The sequence below is a fragment of the Dreissena polymorpha genome, chromosome 3 (genome assembly GCF_020536995.1).
Source record: "Dreissena polymorpha isolate Duluth1 chromosome 3, UMN_Dpol_1.0, whole genome shotgun sequence".
NCBI lineage: Eukaryota > Metazoa > Mollusca > Bivalvia > Myida > Dreissenidae > Dreissena > Dreissena polymorpha.
In genome coordinates, this window is record NC_068357.1 from 74,453,549 (window position 1) to 74,472,080 (window position 18,532).

General features: G+C 40.2%; 1 protein-coding gene across 3 annotated transcripts in view; it reads right to left on the minus strand.

Annotated features, from left to right (window-relative positions):
- Positions 1-18,532, minus strand: part of LOC127874777 (pleckstrin homology domain-containing family G member 1-like) — a 290,411-nt gene that overhangs the window by 106,169 nt on the left and 165,710 nt on the right. For 2 of the 3 annotated variants that reach the window (XM_052419389.1, XM_052419390.1), the window contains exon 2: positions 1,288-1,363. Coding sequence is in view for 1 of the 3 variants with exons in the window: in XM_052419385.1 (XP_052275345.1) it covers positions 1,288-1,363; positions 9,498-9,581 (160 nt within the window). In the remaining 2 variants the exon portion in view is untranslated. Of the gene's footprint in view, positions 1-1,287; positions 1,364-9,497; positions 10,038-18,532 lie in introns of those variants that run through there. The other variant, XM_052419385.1, reaches the window with a different exon arrangement.

Consider the following 18,532-nt stretch of genomic DNA (forward strand, 5'->3'; position numbering starts at 1 on the left):
TAATTTTTAGGTTTTAAAATCGTCAAAAGATGCATATAATGGCTATATTAGAGCATGGTAAATGTTCAGTATTACTGTTTCCTCACAAATATCATAACCAAAACGAAAATTTGCGAATCTGAAACAACTTTTTTCAATTTTGTCAATTTACCAAAGCGTGAAAAGATCCCTTTAACGTTCAACAACTGTTCTAAATCGTTCTAGAGCATTTTAAGGATGATTCCAGAACACTTCTAGTCATTAGTTCCAGTACAATTCTAGAAATGTTATAGAACAGTTCTAAAAATCTTCGCAGGGGTAAGGACAAATCCTTTTCTGTGATTACAGTCAGCTATACACTGGTCTGTTAAACTGTGCAAATAAACTATGGATAATCTAAACTATAATTTATTAATACTTCATTTAAGCATTTAACTTCAAAATAAGCACAAATAAAAAGATAAACATTGACAATTTCTGCATTTAAAAATGTGTTATTGCATCTACTTTAAAATTCCTAGAAAAACTTAACAAACAAGAAATGTGTTTGTCAGAAACACTATGTCCCCTTCTGGGCTGCTTTGACTCTTTTTTTTCGACCTTTGACCTTGAAGGATGACCTTGACCTTGACCTTCCACCACACAAAATGTGCAGCTCCATGAGATACACATGCATGCCAAATATGAAGATGCTATCTTCAATATTGCAAAAGTTATGGCAAATGTTAAAGTTTGACCAAACAGACCAACGTACAGACCAACAGACAGGGCAAAAACAATATGTCCCCCACTAATAGTGGTGGGGGACATAAAAATGTAAATGCCATAAAACCAGGTTTCAACATTTTAGTTATTATTTACTTGATATTTTTATAATTGAGCACAACCAAGCTAGGTCTGCATGCACTTTAGCAACCATGGATAAAAGTTTCAGCTGAATACCTCCATTCAATCTAAATTTATTAAGCAGTCACTGGTGTACTCTTTTTTTTTTTTAAGTAACTGTGACCTTGACCTTAATCTGACACTACCCAAATACAATCCCAAGACAGGTCCCCAAGCATTGGCTTATTATGTGTATAACCAAAGTTTCATCTAGATTAATTGATGCGAACTAAAGTTATCTACATGATTCCACCTGCTTGATGCATGCCTGCTCTCCCACTGTATTTTTACAGTTTATCTGCGAAGTATAACGATAAAAAATTTTCACTTACATTTACAGAAAGACTTACCGCCATAAATATGTAATATAAATGATAACACAATCTTCATTGCGTTTCATATACATTTATTTTTAGGACGTACCTCGACAATCCTCGTCGTCTGCATCCTCCCCAGAACTGTCGGATGGTGGTCGGGACTCTATAATCTTTGATAACGTCTGAAAATGCACAATATACTTCATGGTTCAACAATCAGACGAGTTACTGACTTCCAGAAAACAGAACTGTGAAACACTTCTACTGCCAAATTCAAACTTCTGTCATATATAGTACTTCTTTACACTCCTTATTTTTGATAAATTTCTGGAAAGATTTTACTCAAACAAGTCATTCTGTTTAAAGTAAATTTAAAAATGAAATAAAATGCTAACTTTTAGCATGTTTTTGTTTTTAATAAATTGAAAGATTTATGTTGTCTGGATTGGAAGCACTTCAAGTTTGGCGCATGCCACAAAATCTTTCATTAACAAAATCTTGTTACATCTATATATATAAATCCAGAAATAAGGAAATCATTGTTTGTAATCTGTTATCAGTTCAACTTCTTTCATATTAGATGTTTCATATTCTGCCATCACAAACATGTTCATAAATACACAATATTTGTGCTTAAGTTCCATTTTGAAGACTTCCCTCGATTTGCTAACTTTACATTTCAAACTCAAAACCACTGGCCATTTCCTAATTACATTTCCAATGAATTACGGGGTGTACATCAACAGAATACGACCTGGCAATGCCTGACTCCTGCCCTCCAAGAGCCAAAGCATGCATTAATTAATATTTCAAAGCAGTCACTTGCTGTACAAACATATTTCTTTTTACACACCATGGATGGCAAGAGGGCTTAAGGCCAGATCTTAATTGCCAATTACAACATTCCATGTTGTACACATATATAAAATTAAAGTTAATGATGTCTACAAGCCAAAGGAAAAACACATTTTAGGAATATGCAGAGCTCAATATTGGCTAGACAATGCAACAGATCATTGAAACATCTGGAAGATGCTAGTTTTAGGTTGTTGAGTTGTTTTTAAATAAAACATTTCAATATAAAACAATCCACAATATTTGCGTTATTATTTAATGTTTGCAAAATCTCGATGTATTTAACCCAATATAACACAAAGACTCTAGTGTATGGTAATTTTCTAATGAGTATTTTTTTTATTGCAAAGATTAATTATGAGATGCTCTAGACGAAACATAGGATAACCAGGCATTTTAGTATTATCACAGACACTGATAACCCCAGCACACATGCGTTGACACATACAAGTTAACTATATATATTACAGAAAAGAAAAACAACAAAGAGCAATAATTCAGCCAAAACAGATTGCAGCCAGCATTCCTTTCTTAAGGATAACCTAGATAGTAAGATCATTAACCAGTGAAAGTGTGAGCAAAATCTGCCAAACAATTAAAAAGAAATGAAAACACACAATTATGCAAATGTATATTCTATATTAGAAAAAAAAACACAAGGGGCATAATTCAGCAAGAACTTCTCAAAGGCAAAATTTCTTTCTTTTCAATCATCTGAAAATTTGAGCAAGATCCACCCAGTACTTGACAATACTAGAAAAGACAACATTTACAGACCTAATATTCTAAATGATGGAAAAACAGAAAAAGGTCCATAATTATGCCAAAATTGGTTACAGCAAACATTCTTTATGCTCATCTACAAATTATGGTGATTCAACTGTGACAGTTTCAGCGAAATCAGTCATATTGTTAAAGAGGAGTTGAAAACACAAGCTTTGGGATGATTGACATTTGTATTAGTGCTGACAAACAGACAACTTATAATGCTTTATACCTCCCACTCCATGGGGGCATAAACACTAACATAAGCTTATCACAATTCCCATTAGTTTAGTTTAACCTATTTATTTTAGCTCGATTGCATTAAAAGTAATTACTACTAATTTGAAACACTCTCGGGTCCATTTCCTGGTCCTAGAACCAGTACTTGGTGTCTTTGGGGAGAAATCTAAATAACGCACCCACAGTGGGATCGAACCTGTGACCTCCCAGCCGCTAGGTGGACACCATATCCAATCCATATCCAATAACTTCTATTTATTGTATATGGTAAGGAACAGGATTAATATTAAAATGATGAGCATTTAAGAGTGATTTTTCATGGAATGCTATTCTTTTAACGAAATCTTGAAAACAAAAATGTACATCTATATTCCCATGATCTTTACAGGAGCCTATAACTTAAGCAGTACTCTATTAAATCACCATCATAATTCATAGTTTAACTTCTGTCACGTGAAGGTCCGTCACATGCCAACGTTTACAAGATTAATCATATTGCTGTTGTATAAAATGCAAATGAGAATATTAATGAAATCACTGCAAAAATATCTCTATGATACCACCATGTAACAATTGAAAAACGCTCTTTATCTGTAGAAGGAATATTGAAGAAAGGGAAATAACACATTTTAAAAGTTGCAAAGATACTTGAGAATTATCTATCTTCATACTATGAAAGTTCCCCAACCAAAGTATTTAGCTTAACTAGTTGAAATTCTTTCACAAAATATCTTTGGAGCAAACCTTTGCCACTTACATGTACAAGTATTACACCATGACATAGTTAATTGCTACAAATCATAGTTAAGTTTCTTTTATTATAATCATCAATTAAACTATAATTAATAAAAAAAAAAAAGTATTTTACCCTTTCTCACTTAGATACGTATTTTGACACATAATTATGTAGTCCCTCAGAAAGTTAAATCTAATTAAAGACCTTTTTTTACTACATTTAAATTTATAAGGCTTCATTTCCAACCCCTAGATACTGATGAGCAGCAAACAGCATAAAACCTGAACAGATTGCGAGTTACTTACACAGGCTGTTCTGGTTTTATGATGTTTGCACATAGCCATTTTCACTTTGCTTCTGAGTGGGAAAGGGTTAACAAAGAATTCTGTACTATTACATAGCTGAGTGAGGTGTACATCTGACAGGCTCAAGTGCTAATGTTTGCCAGGAGAGAGAATGTCAGGCGTTCAGTATCATATTTCATTAAATCGAGGGTAAATGTCTGAAATACAGAGTAGGTTCTTCAGACTGTGACAAGACAGATCGCCCTGCTCAGGATGATTACCGCCCGGCTCAGGATGATTACCGCCCGGCTCAGGATGATTACCGTACTCTCAACTTAGTATACAGCATAAGAAATCCACTCACATTTGTATTAGAGTAATATATGTATAGAACTGATGTACTTGAACTTTTATTAATACCAACAACTTATGGTGATGTTTGAACTATTGTTGCTTTTATCCTGGCATAGACAAAATCTTGTTAACAAAAGCAAGTTACATTTAGTAATGTTCACTCAGCGGGCTATGTCTTATTTTGAGTCAGGGTATATTCATTCTCAGAGTAAATAGGTATGACTTTTTCAGTCAGTAAAAGTTTGTTTAAGAAAGACAGCAAAGGATAACACAAAAACTATTTCACATATTCACACCAGAAAGGTTTAAGAAAACAAAAAACTTAGACAATATAATAATGAGATACAACATCTGGCATATTTTTGGTTTAAATTATACTTAAAGCGACTGACAACCACGAAATATCACCTCTGGTATATAACATTACTTGAAAAAAAGTTGTTAAGTTTTCATATTTTCAGTATATTGGGTAATAAATTTTACTGGGTACAGGTACCAGGTAGTTACTACCAGTTAACGCAAGTAGATTGATCATCATCGTCACATGGTTAACCCAGGAGTGCAAATTGTGTATGCATAGTGAATTGTATATATTTTATATATAAAATGATCAATCTATTTGCGTTATTAATAGTGTGTATATCATTATGTCACCTAATTTCGCAATGTACTTTCGATTTCACATTGCGACATTTTAATACCGAATATACTGTAAATATGAACTTTTTTCAAGTAAAGTAATATACCAGTCGTGATATTTTAATCAAAATAAACTAATAATTGTAAAAAAATACGGTATTTTAGAACTTTTCTATTTTCGTCATTCGTGGTTGACGGTCCCTTTAATGTTGCAATATTATACAAACATTTTGTGAAGGGCTATAATTTATGCATGAAAAAAAACATTATTTCAATTCAAATGTTTACATAAGGTTGGTGAAAAATATCTTGATATTATCTAATTGTGTTTTATACCAAGTGCTTTGATTTGTATACTGTAATGAACTTTCAGTTTCTGGATGTAAATGTACCAAGTATATAACAATACTCATTTTCTATACTTCCTGGTTCATGCATGACATATTTGAAAACTGCATTATAATTAAAGCCCTGTTCATATGCTTATAATTTACCAATAGATAAAAGATCTACTATACACTATTTTGCAACACTATTAGTTTTGACACTTTATTTCGTAATGAAGATATTACATGTATTTCTGTCAATTTTCTTAAAGTTTTCTCTTACTTTTATTTACATTATCCGTATTTACACAGCAGAATGACTCTGGGGTGTCTGACCAAGTCAACCCTTTTGTTTTCTTAAGAATTTCTGACAAGCCCCAGACTAACCCATACCAAACTTACCAAGGACTGACCAGCTCCAGACTGAGCCACACCAAACTTACCAAGGACCGACCAGCCCCAGACTGACCCACACCAAACTTACCAATGACTGACCAGCCAAAGACTGATCCACACCAAACTTACCAAGGACTGACCAGCCCCAGACTGAGCCACACCAAACTTACCAAGGACCGACCAGCCCCAGACTGACCCACACCAAACTTACCAAGGACTGACCAGCCCCAGACTGACCCACACCAAACTTACCAAGGACTGACCAGCCCCAGACTGACCCACACCAAACTTACCAAGGACAAACCAGATCCCCAGACTAAACCACACCAAACTAAGTTAATACCAAGCACAAACCATCCCTAGACTGAACCACACCAAACTTACCAAGGACTGACCAGCCCCAGACTGACCCACACCAAACTTACCAAGGACAGACCATCCCCAGACTGACCCACACCAAACTTACCAAGGACTTACCAGCCCCAGACTGAACCACACCAAACTAAACAAGGACTAACCAGCCCCAGACTGACCCACACCAAACTTACCAAGGACTGACCAGCCACAGACTGACCCACACCAAACTTACCAAGGACTGACCAGCCCCAGACTGACCCACACCAAACTTAGCGAGGACCAACCAGCCCCATACTTACCTACACCAAACATACCAAGGACTGAACAGTCCAAGACTAACCCACACCAATCTTACCAGGACCAACCAGCCACTCTGACTGAACATCAACAAACTTACCAAGGACCAACCAGCCCCAGACTGACCCACACAAAACTTACCAGGACCAACCAGCCACTCTGACTGAACATCACCAAACTTATCGAGGACCAACCAGCCCCAGACTGACCCACACCAAACTTACCAAGGACCAACTAGCCCCAGACTGACCCATACCTAAATTACCAAGGACTAACAAGCCCCAGACTGACCCACACCAAACTTACCAAGGACCGACAAGCCCCAGACTGACCCACACCAAACTTACCGAGGACCAACCATCCCCAGACTGACCCACACCAAACTTACCAAGAACTGACCAGCCCCAGACTGACCCACACCAAACTTACCAAGGACCCACCAGCCCCAGACTGACCCACACCAAACTTACCGAGGATTGACCAGCCACAGACTGAACCATACCAAACTTACCTAGGACTGACCAACCACAGACTGAACCACACCAAACTATCCAACGACTAACCAGCCCCAGACTGACCCACACCAAACTTACCAAGGACCAACCAGCCCCAGACTGACCCATACCAAACTTACCAAGGACTGACCAGCCACAGACTGACCCACACCAAACTTACCAAGGACTGACCAGCCCCAGACTGACCCACACCAAACTTATTGAGGACCAACCAGCCCCAGACTTACCCACACCAAACTTACCAAGGACCGACTAGCCCCAGACTGACCCATACCTAAATTACCAAGGACTAACCAGCCCTAAACTGACCCACACCAAACTTACCAAGGAGTGACCAGACCCAGACTGACCCACACAAAACTTACCTAGGACCAACAAGCTCCAGACTGACCCACACCAAACTTTCCAAGGACCGACCATCCACAGATTGAACCACACCAAACTTACCAAGGACAGACCATCCACAGACTGAACCACACCAAACTTAATACCAAAGACTGACCAGTCACAGACTGACCCACACCAAACTTACCAAGGACTGACCATCCACAGACTGAGCAACACCAAACTTACCAAGGACCGACCAGCCCCAGACTGACCCACACCAAACTTACCAAGGACTGACCAGCCCCAGACTGACCCACACCAAACTTACCAAGGACCGACCAGCCCCAGACTGACCCACACCAAACTTACCAAGGACTGACCAGCCCCAGACTGACCCACACCAAACTTACCAAGGACTGACCAGCCCCAGACTGACCCACACCAAACTTACCAAGGACAAACCAGATCCCCAGACTAAACCACACCAAACTAAGTTAATACCAAGCACAAACCATCCCTAGACTGAACCACACCAAACTTACCAAGGACTGACCAGCCCCAGACTGACCCACACCAAACTTACCAAGGACAGACCATCCCCAGACTGACCCACACCAAACTTACCAAGGACTTACCAGCCCCAGACTGAACCACACCAAACTAAACAAGGACTAACCAGCCCCAGACTGACCCACACCAAACTTACCAAGGACTGACCAGCCACAGACTGACCCACACCAAACTTACCAAGGACTGACCAGCCCCAGACTGACCCACACCAAACTTAGCGAGGACCAACCAGCCCCATACTTACCTACACCAAACATACCAAGGACTGAACAGTCCAAGACTAACCCACACCAATCTTACCAGGACCAACCAGCCACTCTGACTGTACATCAACAAACTTACCAAGGACCAACCAGCCCCAGACTGACCCACACAAAACTTACCAGGACCAACCAGCCACTCTGACTGAACATCACCAAACTTATCGAGGACCAACCAGCCCCAGACTGACCCACACCAAACTTACCAAGGACCAACTAGCCCCAGACTGACCCATACCTAAATTACCAAGGACTAACAAGCCCCAGACTGACCCACACCAAACTTACCAAGGACCGACAAGCCCCAGACTGACCCACACAAAACTTACCGAGGACCAACCATCCCCAGACTGACCCACACCATTACCAAGAACCGACCAGCCCCAGACTGACCCACACCAAACTTACCAAGGACCGACCAGCCCCAGACTGACCCACACCAAACTTACCGAGGATTGACCAGCCACAGACTGAACCATACCAAACTTACCTAGGACTGACCAACCACAGACTGAACCACACCAAACTATCCAACGACTAACCAGCCCCAGACTGACCCACACCAAACTTACCGAGGACCAACCAGCCCGAGACTGACCCATACCAAACTTACCAAGGACTGACCAGCCACAGACTGACCCACACCAAACTTACCAAGGACTGACCAGCCCCAGACTGACCCACACCAAACTTATCGAGGACCAACCAGCCCCAGACTTACCCACACCAAACTTACCAAGGACCGACTAGCCCCAGACTGACCCATACCTAAATTACCAAGGACTAACCAGCCCTAAACTGACCCACACCAAACTTACCAAGGAGTGACCAGACCCAGACTGACCCACACAAAACTTACCTAGGACCAACAAGCTCCAGACTGACCCACACCAAACTTTCCAAGGACCGACCATCCACAGATTGAACCACACCAAACTTACCAAGGACAGACCATCCACAGACTGAACCACACCAAACTTAATACCAAAGACTGACCAGTCACAGACTGACCCACACCAAACTTACCAAGGACTGACCATCCACAGACTGAGCAACACCAAACTTACCAAGGACCGACCAGCCCCAGACTGACCCACACCAAACTTACCAAGGACTGACCAGCCCCAGACTGACCCACACCAAACTTACCAAGGACTGACCAGCCCCAGACTGACCCACACCAAACTAACCAAGGACTGACCAGCCCCAGACTGACCCACACCAAACTTACCAAGGACCGACCAGCCCCAGACTGACCCACACCAAACTCACCAAGGACTGACCAGCCCCAGACTGACCCACACCAAACTTACAGAGGACCGACCAGCCACAGACTGCACCACACAAAACTTACCAAGGACTGACCAGCCACAGACTGAACCACACCAAACTTACCGAGGACCGACCAGCTCTACTGAAACCCTTTCTTTTCATGGCCTGGCGTCGATGAAGTTTCACGCGCTGAGGCAAGGCGGCCATCTTGATTAAATCCAGTTAAAAACTAAATTCACATGTGCTTGGAACACATATTTAAGTTATCATTCAAATAAAGAAGGTTTTTATAGTCCAATTTCTCACATTTTCCTCAAGCATTGAATTCACAGTCTAAATTTATATTTCATTTCATGTTCCAGTCCATACCATATTTACACACATGTTAGAAATTCTGATTTACTTCTCCAGGAAAAGTCAATGTTCCAATTATGGCACGTTTGAGTACCAAATCAGGAAAGAAATAGTTTTTATGGTAGTGGTAAATCTTCTGTTTCTTTAGACCTGGTTTTCACAATACCAGAATACTATTCTAATATTTTCCTGATTGTACTGAGAAAGAATAACATTACATTACATTAGGGGATTAACAAAATACATGTTTCACATATTTATTTATTTTAAATGTGAAGAATCACAAAGATATACATACAAAACTTTGAAGTTGATGTAAGTAAGCAAAGTTATGTCTAAGTATTCTTCTCTGATGTAACAATGCAGTCACAGTTTAATACAACATCCGTGCACACTCTAGAAAACATACCAATCTTAATGTTTAAAGTATCCATGTTTGAACATCAGGAAATAATCTCTTTCACTCAATATCATTCCATTGAGGAGCTTGTCAAGACTTCAAACATCCTTCATGTCTTCAGCTTTATATTGTAACACTCCAGCCTTTCTGATTCTCTCCATAAATCACAAATTTCACAGATGTCTTAAACAACTTTTAAATCAAGTTCATAACATTTAAACTTCCCAAATATAAAGAACAGCTATAAGGCATAGGCAAGGTTGTTTTGGTGAATAAGTTGAACATTTGACAGTCTATAATGCATTGCTACCACAGTTCATTATAACTACATCATCCTTTCGATATGCATGAGCAGTCCACCATTCATACCACATACGTATTACGCATGTTCACTGTATCAGGATAGCTAATCCTAAACCATCTAAATTTGGCATACCTTCATACATCGATAAATATAAAATCTCGTCACTCGCTAGCTTCTGTAAACCACATTGTGTATCCTATACATTTTGTTCAAAATACAATGTTTTTCATGATAAAGGTTTCTTAATATTTTGTAACAATGTCACAACATTAACTTAATTTGTAACTTAAACATACTATCTTGTATTATATGTTTGAAAGTTAAGGACCATATTTTCATTGGAATTGTTAATATTGCGTTTATAAAATCATGGCAATAAAATATAGTTGTTTAATTGTCAATTAATATCTCTTTAATCACTTTAAATAAGCCTATGGGTAAAGTATTTTTCCATGTATATCATTAAGCTGCAGTATTTTAATATATGTATATGTAATTTTTTATATTGTGTTCTTTGGGGTGTGGGGTGTGGGGGGAGATGAATTCCACTCTTTATGACATTTATATATGCTTCACCTTTGCGTGCAATACATTCAAGTAATGGTTATGATTACCACCTGTGAAAAATATATCACATTGTAAACATATTTGTGACTGCTTATGTCTAAGGGGGCAGACTGCTATTAATGTTCGAAAATGTTAAAACTAAGATTATGTGTAACATATCAAATTGCAAAAAGCACACAGTCATATTGTACCAGAACATTATCAAGTTTCATAGTGAAATGTTCTGTGGTTTGTTATTGAACTAAAGGAAGTTAGGCATTTTAAAAACAAAATTTTTCATGATTCTTTCAGTTGTGTTGGTAATTGTTAGTTTGTTTTTTTTCCACATCCATAAAGAGCATTGATGACTTGCCCTCTTATAATTAACATCTTAACATCAAAACATTCCTCCGCTTTTTGATTACAATAAACATTTCAATTTTTTAATATTTTTTTTATAAAACTCACAAGGTGCTTCTTATAGTACCTCATAATAAACAAAGAAAACATTTTATTATATAATATATTACCATAGCACTGCATTACAATAGCCACAAAATTTAAGCTACAAGACATCACATTGACCTGTGTTTACCTTGTACCTTGTCAGCATTGGCCAAGATATTTTTCTTTATCATGGTAACTTATAGCTGACCTGAAATGTGCCCCAAACTAACACCTGGGTCCGGTTTAATGAAAAACTACAAAACCCGACTGTAGTCGGTTGACTGTGTGGTCGACCGACGCTCGTCGGCCGCCAACTGACCATTCGTCGCGTTCAAGGAGCAAGTTGCCGCGACTGTGGTCGCACGACTGTGTGGTCAGTTGACTGCGGTCGTGGTAGTCGCTATTTTTATGAAAATTACCACTTCCGCCATAAACATCCGACGGCAAAAATACACGCGAAAAATGAAAGACGAAGACAGCATCGATTCGATTCAGTGCCATTCGTTGTCCAAAAAGGAGATATCATTTTAGAGCTTGTTATCGAGAACAAGAACCTGCTGGAGGGAAAGCACGGGCAATTGATGACCGAGGCAAAAAAGCGGAAAAAGTGGCAGCCATAAACGCATTTAGGGTGGCGTTGAGGACAGCATACTCATGTAAACAAATAGCTACGGGACATAAAAAGGAATGCACTAGACTGACCACTCGTCGCGTTCAAGGTACCAGTAGGAGACTCCCAGACAGTCTGAGACGGTCCCAAGACCGCCTTGACACCTGCAGTAGACTCCCAGACAAAGCGTCAAGCGACGAGCAGTCGTGGTGTGAGAGGTGCCAGACAGTCTATTAATTCGGCGGGGCACCTGCATGAGACTACGAGACAGTGTGCGACGGTGCCAAGACCGTCTGGGCACCAGTAGGAGACTCCCAGACAGTCTGTGACAGTGCCAATGCCTTCTGGGCACATGCAGGAGATTCCCAGACAATCTGCGACGCTGCCAGAAAATCTCCCAGACCGACAAGCCACCCGCAGGAGACTCCTAGACAGTCTTCGACGGTACCAGGACCGTCTGAGCAGCTGCAGGAGACTCCCAGACGGTGCCAGAAGTCTCCTAGACTGTTAGGGAACCTTCAGGAGAATCCCAGACAGTCTGCTACGGTGCGAATACCGTCTGGTCACCAGCAGGATACTCAAAGACGGTCTGCGACGGTGCCGAAACCGTCTCGGCACCTGCAGGAGACTTTCAGAAGTCTTTGACGGTGCCAGACAGTCTCTCAGACCGGAGGGGCACCTGCAGGAGGCTCCCAGACAATCTGCGACGATGTCAACGCCGTAAGAACACATACAGGAGATTCCCAGACTGTCTGCGATGGTGCCAGACAGTCTCGCAGACCGGCGGGGCACATGCAAGAGACTCCCATACATTCTGCGACGTGCTAGGACCTTCTGGGCAACTTCAAGAGACTTCCAGACAGTCTGTAACAGTACCCAACAGTCTCTCACTCCGTCGAAGACTGTTTAAGAATCTCCTGCAGGTGTCCGGACGGTTTTTGCACCGTCGCAGACTGTCTTGGAGTCTCATGCAGGTCCCCCGACGGTCTGGGAGACTGTCTGACACCGTCTGAGAGTCTCCTGCAAGTGCCAGGACGGTCTTGGCACCGTCACAGGCTTTCTGGGAATCGATTGCGGGTGCCCAGACGTACGTGGCAACATAGCAGACTGTCTGGAAGTCTCATGCAGCTGTCCAGACGGTCTTGGCACCGACGCAGATTGTATTGGAGTCCCTGCAGGTGCCCCACCGGTCTGGGAGACTGTCTGTGAGTATCCGGCTGGTGACCAGACAGTCTTGGCATCGTCGCAGACTGTCTGAGAGTCTCCTGCTGGTGCCCTGACGGTTTCGGAGACCGTCTGGCATCGTCTGGGAGTCGCCTGCAGGTACCAAGACTGTCTTGGCATCGTCGCCGTCTGTCTGAGAGTCTCTTGCAGTTGCCCCGACAATCTTGCAGAATTTCTTGCACCGTCTGGGAGTCTCCTGCAGGTGCCCTGGCGGTCTTGGCACCGTCGCAGACTGTCTGGGAGTCTCCTGCTAGTGCCCCGACGGTCTGGTATATTTCTGGCGCCGTGTGCGAGTCTACTGCCGGTGCCCCGACGGTTTGGAAGGCACAGTCTGGGATTCTCCTGCAGGTGTCCGGACGGTCTTGGCACCATCGTAGACTGTCTGGGAGTGTCATGCAGGTGCGCCGCCAGTCTTGGAGACTGGCAACGTCGCACGCTGTCTGGGTGTCTTCTGCAGGTGCCCAGCTGGTCTGGGAGACCTTCTGAAACCGTCGCAGATTGTCTGGGATTGTCCTACAGGTGCCAAGACGATCTTGGTACCGTCGCAGATTGTCTGGGAGTCCTCTTGCACGGGGTTTGGGTGCCGACAAAGCGTCAAGCGATGAGCAGTCGTGGTGTGAGAGGTGGACTGCGGTCACTCGACAGTATGTCGAACAACACGCGGTCGACTGAAAATCGTCGCTCTCTATTAAACCCGGTTATCGTCATGCGACGATTATTCGCTGGTACAACCATAGTCGCTCGACCATGGTCGCTCTTATTAAACCGGACCCAGGATTTCAGTCCACAACAAGGTCTGTCCAAAGGCATTGCGCTTGTTTTTTCTTCCGCTTTGAAAGTATAATGTACCTTTTCTTTCAGTCACTTGATATAATGACCGCAGAAACATGTATATGTTTTTATGTCTATGTTAGCATAATAAATTCTACAAAAAGTTAAAATTACAATCATGTCAATAAATTGAACAAAATTACATTGATACACAAAAAATATTAGTCATCTTTTAATTATGTTTATTGTCTTAAATCCGGATCTGCTGTGTCATGGCTGCATACTCTACAACACCCCTGAACAACACAATACACACAATGGGTAATACAGTTGTTGACAATTAGCGCTAATCATAACTATTCTACCTAAACAAAGTCAACGCATTCGATACAGCTTTACTGCATCCCCGTTTTACAGAAATGTCACTGTCAGTTAATTACACTGTATATTGTACAACTCTTTTTGTCAAAACCAGATTTTTGTTGATTACGAAACAGACGAAGTTTGTATGCGTAAATTACGCTGGATATTAATGTCTCATGAATACGGTAATTCAGTCTTGTTTAAATATTTGACATAATTATTCGTTAAAATCTTAAATTCGTCAATTGGTCCACTGACAAAATAGACAAAAATTAATGCCTCAGACAAATAATAATGGTTTCACAGTATATAAAGGGCCATAATTCAGCAAAAATGCAGGTCATAGTGTTACAATTTTCAAGGGGGGAGTTCATAACTTCACAACACAGTATATACACTCTACATTTTATTTGCACACTATGATAATAAATATATACACCAATGAATAAGTCTCTCATACTACTTGTCTCTTTACATCTCAACGGTCCATTCTACTCTCCCCAGCTTCTCACTGAACCTGGCTTTTCATACAAATCTGCCCACCCTCCCATATTTGGATGTGTGGAAAGACACTGATAGAACCTAACATTTAATTGATATTTATTATTGCAACTGTTGAAATATTTGACAAGCAGACTTTGCAGAGCAACACACCAGACTTGTCTTTATTATGAAATGACCACATGGTATCCTGTTCTGATAACACATGTCCACCATGCCAGATGGCATCAAACAAAGCAGTCTAAATTGAGTTCAGATATTAAAAATTACAACTATAGTTATTGAAGTTGGTCAGAGACCTCACACAATAACCATAAACACAATCATCTTGCATATGCTAAGTAGTTAACATGAATATTTTTGCAAAATGTATGTTGTTATTGTGAAGCAGTTAATGCCACCATAGTTTTGACAAGGATAATTGCTTATAAATAATGTTCCATGAAATGCAGTGACTTTAATATTCGTTACATGGATACAAGCACAGGATGAAAAAATCACAATTAATCAGAAATTATTGTATGAAATCAATCTATGGGATATTATTACATTATAAACTTGGCCATTTACCATGACATTAATGTGATAAATGCAAAAATGAACACATATATGTCACCATAAAGAACAACAACCACCAGAACAACCCATGTCAGGAATATATTTATTGGACATGACACAAAGTCTTCATATACATTACATCTATGTGCATAAAATGTCACATTACTTTAATATGGCATGGACAATTTTAGCATACACAAATTTACCCCAGATTTAAAGTTCTCAGTAGCATTTTTATCTGAATTTTCCCTGTGAACAATTTTTACCGGTAATGCAACGCCACAATAATATATATTACAATTTAATATGATATTACTGTTCAAACCATTTTTCAGCGTCCATTTATCATCATCCTTGAACAAACAAGATGTTCACCTTTTTATAATATTGAGATATAATCACACTACTTCAAAAATTTATAATAGAACAAGAGATGTGTTTGTCAGAACCACAATTCCCCCTAATGCGCCACTTTTTGTTGTTGACATTTGACCTTGAAGAATGACCTTGACCTTTCACCACTCAAAATGTGAAGCTCCATGATATGCACATGCATGCCAAATATCAAGTTGCTATGTGCAATATTTCAAAAGTTATTGCAAACCTTTACTGTAAGGTTTAAGTTTTGGGACAGAATGACGGAATGACAGACAGGCCGAAAACAATATGCCCCCGATCATTCGATCCGGGGCTTAAAAAGTAATGAAAATTTATGTTTTTTATTTTTTGACCTTTGACCTTGAAGGTTGACCTTGACCTTTCACCACTCAAAATGTGCAGCTCCACGAGAAGTAAGTAAGAGATTGAATGGAGAAATGAAAAATATATTTTTTTCATTTTTGACCTTTGACCTTGAAGGATGACCTTGACCTTGACATTTCACCACTCAAAATGTGCAGCTCCACGAGATACACATGCATGCCAAATATGAAGTAGCTGTGTTCAATATTTAACAAAATTATGAAAATTTATGTTTTTTATATTTTGACCTTTGACCTTGAAGGTTGACCTTGACCTTTCACCACTCAAAATGTGAAGCTCCATGAGAAGTAAGTAAGAGATTGAATGGAGAAATGATTTTTTTAAATTGTTGACCTTTGACCTTAAAGGATGACCTTGACCTTTCACCACTCCAAATGTGCAGCTCCACGAAATACACATGCATGCCAAATATGAAGTTGCTGTGTTGAATTTAAAAAAACTTATGATAAAACTTTACCAAAGGTTTAAGTTTTAGGAAAGAAAAATACAATGATATTTGACATTTGACCTTGAAGGATGACCTCGACCTTGATTTTTCACCACTCAAAATGAACAGCTCCATAAGAAACACATGCATGGTACAAATCAAGTTGGTATGTTCAATAATGCAAAAGTTATCAAACTTTAAACAGACAGACAGACGGACGGACGGACGGACGGACGGACGGACGGACGGACGGACGGACGGACGGACGGACGGACGGACAGACAGACAGACAGAGGGGGCATAAAAAATATTTTTGAGTATTTCTTCCTAAGCCTTTATAGTATCATTAATATTTTTCCTTTAATTGTGCAGGAAAGGATGTTTATATTGAGAGAGGAATTTTAAAGTATTTATAAGGGAAAAATGCATACCATTTGAGCAGATAAACTTTGACCCCTTATATTAAGTCCTACCTAAGTCACAGTTTGCAAAAATTCATTAAAAATCTCATGCAAAAGGTAGTAGCTGCGTAAAGAGGCTTTTTTTATGTAATATTAAACGAAGGAGTACAACATCCTTTAAAATAACTCAATTACAAAAACTTGACAAATGCACTGTAGTATTTGCAGGTAACTGTTCTGTCAGGCCCGTAGCCAGGGTTTTGAAAAGGGGGGTGCGAATTTTCCAATCAACGAATGTTATTGAGCAACGAAGTGGTGTTCCCCTCTTGCAATCGGGGGTTTGAAGGTCCTTCCCCTAGAAACATTTTGAAAATGAAACGTAAAACACTGCATTCTGGTTTATCTGTATTTAGAGACTGAAAGTTATAGAGCATTTTTATAAGAAATTTCCATTTCATTGACCATATTCAGTGACAGATCGACATGTATATAATATAACATACATGTATTTCCCATTACCGTTTTTCATTTACCATCTTTATCGACCAGTCACGGAAATGCATTACATTATACGGTGTTTAACCCGACACTAGTATGCGCAAAAATACTTTGTTTACACATGCAACAAAACATTTATAGAAAGTAAAATCAACAAGCAAATTCGTTGAATTGATATCCCCTGCCAATATGCTTCTGGACACAAAAGTGTTATATTTGACACTCAATAAAGCATTTTTTCAAGATACAAAGGGCCTTTATTATCCAATGGTGTACAATGCCATTTGGCGTGCATCATCCTCTTATCCATATATATACTCATACCAAGTTTCAATAAAAACCGCCAAAGCACTTCCAAGATATGGCTCCTGACACAAACAAGAGCACCGCCTTGCGGGTGCAGACCGCTCATCTATTTTCTGTTTAAAGGTGAAGGGACTCTCATTTTCAATCACAAAGGAGGGAGGGGTGGAGTGAAGAGGGGTGTATAGTGTGGGGGCGTGGACATTTATTACACTATCTTCCAAAAATGCGGAAAAAAAAATGCAAAAAAAAATTTAAAAAATAGGGGGGGGGATTCGGGGGGGGGGGGGGGGGGGGGGGGGAGGGGGGTATTCTTGGGTGCGATGGTTGGACGGTATTTCAAACATAAAATAATAAAAATAAATATTTGTGTTTTTTAACCGTTTAAAAAAAAAACAATTTGGGGGTGGGGTGGGGGGGGGTATAGTATAGTGTGAGGGTGTGGTGGTCATTTGTGAGATGATCTTAAAAAAAAAAAAAAAAAAAAAATAGGGGGGGTTGATTCGGGGGGGGGGGGGGGGGGGGGGGGGAGGGGGGAGGGCACGGGGGATGGTTTGGGTGGAGTCTATTGTCACGGTATGTCAGGTAAGAGTAGTTTTGTCAAAGTATCAATCAAATCTAATCATAAATAAAGAAGTTATGGCATTTTTAGCAAAATTTAATAATTTGACCTTGAGAGTCAAGGTCAT